Source organism: Elephantulus edwardii, unplaced genomic scaffold (assembly GCF_000299155.1).
Source record: "Elephantulus edwardii isolate Elephantulus edwardi_28Jun2011 unplaced genomic scaffold, EleEdw1.0 scaffold00011, whole genome shotgun sequence".
In the NCBI taxonomy this organism is placed as follows: domain Eukaryota; kingdom Metazoa; phylum Chordata; class Mammalia; order Macroscelidea; family Macroscelididae; genus Elephantulus; species Elephantulus edwardii.
Genome location: NW_006399761.1, coordinates 6,218,974 through 6,228,425, shown reverse-complemented (window position 1 = coordinate 6,228,425; position 9,452 = coordinate 6,218,974). Strand labels below are relative to the sequence as shown.

The window sequence follows — 9,452 nt, the reverse complement described above, 5'->3', positions numbered from 1 at the left end:
TGCTTGGGAGGGTGGAGGGATAATGCAAGAGAGGAAGAACTTCAATGAGGTGCGTTCAGAGCTGTTATACCTAGGGTTGCCATGAGCATGAGTTGCAAATGACTCAACGGCACATAAAAACAACTGATTAATAGACCTTGGTGAAAAATGCAGTATTAAATATAAAGCCATTATGTTGGGGGAAGAAGAGGATGTCCTGTGTATGCCACATTTACTGATTATTGTTGTTGTAACATTCCAAGGAGTCAGAACTGACTCATAAGAGGTTTTAAAGGTTGTAAATCACATAGGATGAGACTGCCCATCTTTGTCCCATGGAGCAGGTGGTGGATTTGAACCACTTGCCTTAGAGTTGCGAGTGCAATTCCTTACCCACTAGATTACCAAAGCTCCTTTATTTGGTGATACGGTGAGAGAGCTTTTAGATTTGGGGTCCTCAGTTCTGGATATGACTCCTTGGCAGTAACACTCCTGTATCACTTGGGACCCCTACTTATCCTTCCTCAGACAGTTTCCTCATCTATAGGAAGAGCAGGGAGCCATTTGATTGTAAGGGTGAAGGGAGTTTAATTAAAGAATGTGAAAGTAACGAAGATGAGCTACTACTTTGGGACTATTCTCTCTCCTTCTTTTCCTCTTCTTTCATAATGGTCTAATACCACCTAACCCCTACTGTTCTTTACCTCGAACTTTCCACTCTTCTCTCTGGATACCTTTTCCTGTGTAACTCTTGTAACCATGTGGCCTTATGCCACATGGAGGAAAATATTTCTGAGTATAATCAATGGTAGAGCCAAAGGAAAATTTGGAATGAAGGAGCAATTCTCCTAAACCCTGCCCAAGTGTACTAACACCGTCATATAACCTGGAGTTTGCGATCTAACACGGCTTTCAATCAAGTGTCCTTATCTCTAACAGCACCTCCAAAACATGAAATGAATACACTAATACCTGACAGATCAGGAAAGGAAAGAAACTCCAAGCAGAAGAAACAGTACATGCAAAGGCAGAGAGGTGAACAGGCAAAGCTAACTCAGAGAACCACAAAATACTGCATGTGACCAATGAGAAGGCTGCCCTGGAGATGCGCAAGAGATACTAAGTATGTTCTACATCTTTAATAAGTGTCAGGCACTATTATAAATATTACATGTATTACACATTTAATCCTCATCCACATCCAACCCGCAAAATATGACTGATAATTCTATTAGGGAAGTGAATAACTAAGGCATTGAGATGTTCTCTTGGATTCACACCACCTGTTAGCAGCTGAGCTAGACCTGGAGCCCAAGAAGTGCATTCAAAGTGCCTCCCCTGGGAGCTCTGGTGGCGTAGTGGCAAGAAGGTGCACTGCAATCCTGAAAGCTCGAAGTCTGAATCCACCAGATGCTTTCCTATGCCAGTCAGATCCAACTCAACAGTAGCAGTGGGGGGTGGGGGATGTGTATTCACTGGATTGCACAGCTCTGCTCCCAGATACCCAGATGGTGCAAATGATTAATGTGCTAAGTGAAAGGTTGGAAGTCCAACTCCCGATCTTACAAAAACTAGCCACTGAAATTGCTATTAGTAACAGTTCTAGTCTGGCACACATGGGATGATCATGGGTTAGTATCAACCTGAGAGCAACTGGTGACTGGCTAACTGCTTCTTACAGATGATACTAGAGAACAGGCAGAAGCTTGACCAAGGCAGGCACTGGAGACAAGGAGTCTCAATACTAGTAAAAGTTTATCTGAGTAAGTGAAATTAATCAATTTGTGATTGGGAAAGATCATTCCCAAGAAGGAATGTACAGGGATGTAATATTCAGGAGGCATGTATGGAGATGGACTGAGAAAAGAACTATGAATAAAGGAAAACTGTCAGGAGACAAGTGTAATCATCATGGAAGAGGGAAGGAAAGCATAAACTGAGACAGGGGCCATGAGGCCCGGGGAGGGGATCATAGACAAAGGGCTGTTCATCAATCTTCAATCTACTGTCTTTGACTCGTATCCTTCAGGAGTATCTGCTTTCACTATTTCTCCCTCTTGCCCAGGACTATGTACCTCACTTATCTTGGTTAGGTTACAAATAGGAGGCTGCTATGTGAAAGTTTAAGGATGGTCATCATTACGTACCTGCAAAAGCAATCTGAATCCTGACCCAGCCACGCTGGCAAACCACCTTAACTCTTTTAGCCAGCATAACTCTCTCCTCACACTCTCGCATACCTGACGTATACCATTAAAGCCCTAAAATGTCAAATCAATTCTTTATTATTGCAAAATGCAAAATGTTGGGTAATCAGATACTAAATGAGGAGTTCATGCATTCTTCCTCTGATCCCATGTTTCTACTAATCTATCCTTGATCATTAGTTATAAACTGGGCTATTTTAGTACCGAAGTGTTAACAGCAAACAAGTCCACCAAAGCTGATGTGTTTCAACATTAATGTTCATTTCACAATCTCATGTATGCTATTCTGTAGACAAACAGCTTGGTAGCTGTTTAGCTGGCAACTAAATGAGATACACTGCAAAGAAAAATGCCAAGAAAGGATTCTTTTAGATTTAGCAAGCATATATTGTTTCTAAATTTGTTTTCCAAAGAAAAACCAACTTCGAAGCAAGTTCATTAAGTCTTTATACCAACGTTTAAAATCTGTTTTTGTTTTTGTTTTTTTTTAAGTCTAAGTGGCTCTTTGTTCCCTTCTTACGGACTCCTACATCAATCAGCTTAACAAACAAATGTAAGGTTGTTGTGGGTTTGTTTCTTAAGCTTTAAAAAAAAGAAACACTAAGGACAATTGATGAATTTTTAAATACTCAGAATCGTAGGCAAGTCTCACTTATACTGAACTAAAATATTCTCGTTGCAGTTACGCTGCCGTTTTTGAGGACGATGCGAGTGGCTGGGATTATGACTATGCTTACTGCTCTTCTAAGACTTTCCGATGTGCTCCAGAACCGGACGCCTTTAATCCCTGTGAAGATATCATGGGCTATGACTTCCTTAGGGTCCTGATTTGGCTCATTAATCTCCTGGCCATCGCGGGCAATCTGACAGTGCTCGCTGTCCTCCTGGCCAGCCGTTCTAAGCTGACCGTGCCCCGCTTTCTCATGTGCAATCTCTCCTTTGCAGACTTCTGCATGGGGCTTTATCTACTGCTTATTGCCTCAGTTGATTCACAGACCAAAGATCAGTATTATAACTACGCCATCGACTGGCAAACCGGGAGCGGGTGTAGCGTGGCTGGATTTTTCACTGTATTTGCAAGTGAACTGTCTGTCTACACCCTCACTGTCATCACAGTAGAAAGATGGCACACCATCACCTATGCTGTTCAGCTGGACCAGAAATTTCGACTGAGACATGCCATCCCCGTCATGCTCGGGGGGTGGCTCTTTTCTACTCTAATGGCCATGTTACCTCTGGTGGGTGTCAGCAGTTACATGAAAGTCAGCATTTGCCTCCCCATGGACGTGGAAAGCATTCTCTCACAAGCCTATATATTAGCCATCCTGATACTCAATGTGATAGCTTTCATAATCATTTGTGCGTGCTACAGTAGAATTTATTTTGCAGTTCAAAATCCAGAGCTGATGGCCACCAACAAGGATACAAAGATTGCTAAGAAAATGGCCATCCTCATCTTCACCGACTTCACCTGCATGGCACCTATCTCCTTTTTTGCCATCTCAGCTGCCTTCAAAATGCCCCTTATCACAGTTACCCACTCCAAAGTTTTATTGGTCCTTTTTTATCCTGTGAATTCTTGTGCCAATCCATTTCTGTATGCAATTTTCACAAAGGCATTCCGCAGAGACTTCTTTCTTTTGCTGAGTAAATTTGGCTGCTGCAAACATCGGGCTGAACTTTATAGAAGGAAAGATTTTTCAACTTATAACCCCAATTGCAAAAAGGGTTTCATTGGATCCAACAAGCATCCTCCACCCACACTTAAGTTGTTGCACTGAAATGTCAATACACAGCTGTCCTAGAGAAGACATGCCCAATGACTGCTAGCCTTTAGATTAATAATCACATTATTGAATTGTACCTATATCTGCAAACTTACTTAAACCAGTAATTATAACACAAATAGTTGGTTTTATGAAGTTTATTCTTGGGCACATTCAGAGAGAGAGAAAAAAATAGTACTTCTTTCTACCTAGCTCAGAGTATGAAAACAATTTTTCATTTGTTGTTGTGTGCCATCAAGTCAGAATGACGAAGAGCCGACCCTGCAGCAGGCTTTCAGAGGCACTAAATCACACAGGAGGAGACTGCCCACCCTACTCGTGTGGAACAGCAGGTGGACTCAAACCAGGTGCCTTTGGGATTGCAGTGCAGCTTCTTACCACTAGCCACCAGAACACCCTTTTTCAATTGTACACTGCACAAAATAAGTAAATTGGGAATGTTTATAAACTTTTATATCCATCTTATTAAAGTAATTTAATATTGTTGACTATTTTTTAAAAAATTAATTTATATTTCACATCTCCAGTTTTTGTTGTAGTATTTACTGTACCTTGCAAAAATATAATTTGAAACAAACAAACAAAAAAATCCATGAAAACTTGATCTTCTCCTAGGTTTTGGATATACATTCTTGAATTTGCCTGGTAGCCACTTGCCACATTTCAAATGCCCAACAGCCCCAAGAGCAGAGTGGTGAGTCTCCCGGAAAGCACAGATAACAATTTTATCACTGCAAAAATTCCACTGGACAGCGATGCTTTAGAGCCTTTCCTGTGACCCTTGCCAGGACTGTATTTCCTGTCATGTAAGATAAGCACTGGGGGATCACTTCCTCCTTTTTACTTAGTTTGCTGATGTTCTCTAGAAAGAACCATCAAAGAGTAAATTGAAGATTTTAAGATCCCTGTAAGTGGACATCACAGCGCAGTCAATTTTTGTTTCCCTGCCTCCTAGCCCAAGAACACTGGCAACATTATTCAGCAAATGCGTAAATACATTGGTGTTAATGAAATCCTTAAGAGAATATTGTGGTTTTGTTTAGGGTCCTGTCTTTTTATTGGATGTAACAGACACTGCTTTTATCCTTTGGTAGGTCTGGAAAATACACCCCTAAAAGACATTCTTTAACGCGCAGCACTGACTGCTATAGGATAATGACGCTGTGCTCTTAACTGAATGGTTGTGTAGTCCTTTCCCTTTTAAAAATAACTTTATTCAGAAGTCCTTAAATGTCAAACAGTTTGATAAATATGTAATCTTCACAAAACTCTACATTGTAGATATTATTTGCATCTTCTAGTAGAAAACTGTCTCATTAAAAATGGTCAATATCATTCCATTTAAGCACATTAATGCTTAGGATATCAATTCTCAAGTGTTTTCATTTCATTTTGATGACTACCAGTGTTTCGTGAAAACAGATGTCAGAAGAGACTTTGCAACTTACTTCAAGAACATAAAGCAGCTATATCAAATGGAAGAAATGGGCAGGTAGAACAGCTAAACAAAGTATTTCAAAAGTGACTCCAGAACACAGAGTATTATAATGAAATGGTGAAAAGACCTGGAGTTAGAAAACCAAAGCGGGAGGATGCATTCAGCATTTTTCAACCTGAGAGAATTAAGGAAAACATTCAATACTCAAGTTGCAATACTGAAGGATCCCATGTGTAAAATCTCCAAAAGCCATGAAATATCCAAAGATGATGAAAAGTCATATCCTCATTTGGTGACTACTGCTGTGGTCTTTAAAGAGCTTCAAAGTAGCTAGCTGAGACACAACTATTGGTCTCTACTCATCCAAAGCAAGAGAGAAAAATGAAACCACATACTCAGAGAAGAAACTAGTCTAGTAAAGGATAAATCATTTACACAGCCCATGCCCTCATCCACCCTGAGACCAGAAAAACTAGATGGTGCCCAACGACGATGACAACTACTAATACTTCCACTACTACTGACAGTGCTAATCAAAGCCATAATAGAAGATACATAGAATATAATGAAATAACAATATGGAACTTCGAATTCCTAAAACACATACTAACTCAGACACACCAGGCAGGTTAAGACTGGAAAACTCCCTAAGATTACTGCCTTAAGATCAAATTTTGAACTGAAACTGATACCTGAGGTCACCTTATGAGTGAAATTTCTTTTAGAAATTCAAACAGTTTGCAAATTAACAGACTATATGCACTGGGCTCCTTTTCAAAAGCTTAAAGTTGACAATATAAGGGTGCGGGAAAATTAGATTACTGGAAACAATATCACCAGAACAGAGGTGTTTTTTTTTTTCTTTTTCCCTTGTTGTGCACTGCTGAGTCAGATCCAACTGGCACATAAAAAAGGGCACTGCCCCTTTTTTATCTGCACAGATAAAAGGGCACTGCCCCTTTTCCAGCAGAGCATCTAGTGGTTTTGAACCGTGCACCTTCAGGACTGCAGCCAGCTTCTTGCCAGTAGGCCACCAGAACTCCCTAGAACAGAGATCCTGAGAAAGCTCATGCATTGTACACATTTTAATTCATGTCACCTTGTGTAGAAAATCTTAAATGACAACCTAAACTTCTGTGAAAACTTACGGGAAAAAATTTCAAAAATATTATGAAGCAAATGGAAAGAATACCCAGATTCACTGAACGAAAAAGAACTGACTGATGTTCATCCATTTCAAGATATAGCTTATGATCAACAATCACTGGCACTGAAGGAAGCAGTCCAAGATACACAGAATGAATTGGTGGAAGACAGCCTCTATGGAATAAAATAATACCAATTGAGATGTTTCAGCAAACAGATACAATGCTAGAAGCGCTCGCTTACGTATGTTATGTAACTCTGAACTACTTAACCAACCAAATGAAAGATTATTAGTGTCCATTTCAAAGAAAAGTGACCCAAAGTGATGCAGAATTGCTTAATAATATCATATTCAAGAAAAATACTGAAGATCATTTTAAAAATGGCTGTGGTCAGATGTCAAGACAGAACTACCAGAAATTCAAACGGGATTCAGAAGAGGATGAGGAATAATATACATATCACTGCTCATATAAGATGTATCTTCACTAAAGACAGACTATAAAAAAGATGTTTATCAAGGTTTTCTTTACTACACAAAGGTATCCACCTATGTTCATAATAAATTGCGAGAATGGGAATTATTTTTAATTTTTTTTGTGTGTGTTTGTGTGTGTGTGTGTACCATCAAATCGTATCTAACTGGTACAGGAGGAGATTGTTCTTCCTTATCCAGCAAAGCATCTGGTGGATTCAAACTGCGCACCTCTGGGATTGCAGTGCAGCGTCTTGCCACTAGGCCAACAGAGCTCCCTGAGAATGGGAATTCTAAACCACTTAACTGTGCTCATGTGGAACATATGCATAGAGAGAGTCACTCAATAGAACAAGAGGATATTCACATGGATTAACATCAGAAAAGGTATGTGCCAGGATTTTATATTTTCATCTTACTTATTCATCTGTATATGCTGACAAAATAATCTGAGAAAGTGGGATATATTAAGAAAGAACTTGGCATCAGGATTGGAAGAAGCTACTTTAACAACCTAAAATACATAGGTGACACAAACTTACTTGTCAAATGTAAGAAATATTTGAAGCACTTACTGATGAAGAGCAAAGAAACAGTTTCTGGCATGGATTACACCTCAGTTGAAAGAGCAAAATCCTCACAACCTCACCAATAAGCAGTATCACAATAAATGCAGAAGATTATACTTACAGCTACATCAGTGCCTATGGAAGCAACAGTCAAGCAATCAGAGGGGGTGGTTTCTAGGGATGGATAAGGAAGGAGAGGGGAACAAAATCGAAGAATCAGGTAAGGGGAAAGACAACATAATAAATTTTAATCAGACATTGCAATTAACATGTTGCCCCACACTTTTAAATTGACTGTGCTTAAACTTTTAAATTGACTGTGCTTAGAAACATTTTGCCATCATTTGCAGCAACGTGTTAATCAGCTGTAATTAATGTTATAAAACAAAATGTATAAGAATGTATGATTGAGTAAAAAAAACAAATATAATTTGTAAATTTAAACACACACACACACACACACAAGGATTTACAGCCTTGAAAACCCAATGGAGAAGGGAGCTCTGCTGGCCTAGTGGCAAGAAGCTGTGCTGCAATCCCAAAGGCGTGTGATTCGAATCCACTAGATGCTCCGCTGGAGGAAGAGGAGCAATCTCTTCCTGTGCCAGTCGGATCTTATTCCACAGTTCACAACAACAACAAAAAACCAACAATGGAGAGGTATAAAAAAAGAAATCAAAATGTGTACTGCATTAGGCAAATCTGCTGTAAAAGACTTCTTTGAGGTATTAAAAAGCAAAGATTTGACTTGAGGACTAGAGTGCACCTGACCCGAGCCATGGTCTTTTCAGGCACCTCATATTCATGAGCAGGTGTGTAATTAACAAGGTAAAAAGAAAAATCGGAATCATCGGTACCTTTAAATTACGGTGCTGGTGAGGAATAGTAAACACACCACGGACTCCAGAAGATAAGACAAATTTGTAGTGGAGAAAGTACAGCGCATTAGAAAGAAAAAAACAAAACAGATTTTTTTCCCCCTCCTTTGCTTTGGACATGTTATCAGAAAGGATCAATCACTGGAGAAGAAGCTCATCTTTGATAAAGCAGGCTAGCGACACAGGAACATCTTTAATAACATGGACTGGCATGGAGGCTGCAACAATGGCTTCTAAACATACACACTATTGTGAGGATGGCACATCATGAAGCAATATTTTATCCTGTTACACATCATGAGGTGGCTATGAGGAAACTGACTCAACAGCATCAAAGAAGAAAAACATAACTTCCCCATGCTCACAAAATTAAGAAAAGATTCAATGAACAAAATTCAAACTTATGCTTTATGATTCAAGTGCCTCTTAAACACTATTCTTTACGACTTCTCATACAAGTAAATCATGATTATTAAAAGGTTCACAGCTAGTTAAATTGCTCTAATTTTTTAATGAACTATTTCAAAGACAGAGAAAAATTAAAATAATTGTATGGTTAATGTAAGACTTAAGATTCAATAATACTTTATTACACTGACTTTATTATACATATATATTATAAATATTGCAGTGTAGCCTCTTACCACTAGGCAGAGAGAGAGAGAGAGAGAGAGAGAGAGACCACGTAGCTCCCTTATATATTTGATATATATAAAAAATATATCCTATATAATATATATTGTGTCGTTGTGTTGTTGACTGCCATCAAGTCTAGCACAACTCATGGCAACCCTATGAACAAAAGACCTGAAGCTTTTCTATAACTATCATTGTTTCTCCAAGCTTGTAGTGTTTCCAGATGCATATTTAGGAAGTGGAAGCCACTCCTGCTTTCCACATATATAATATGATAGAATAAAATTTGAATAGAATAGAATAGAATAGAATAGAATAGAATAGAATAGAATAGAAT

The 9,452-nt window shown here is 39.0% G+C and overlaps 1 protein-coding gene across 1 annotated transcript in view; it reads left to right on the top strand.

Moving 5' to 3' along the window:
* LHCGR (luteinizing hormone/choriogonadotropin receptor) overlaps positions 1 to 4,023 on the top strand; it is a 122,204-nt gene extending 118,181 nt beyond the window's left edge. The window contains 2 exon segments of the mRNA XM_006881014.1: positions 2,869 to 3,956; positions 3,959 to 4,023. Coding sequence (XP_006881076.1) covers positions 2,869 to 3,956; positions 3,959 to 4,023 — 1,153 coding nt within the window.
* Positions 4,024 to 9,452: the final 5,429 nt, after the last annotated feature.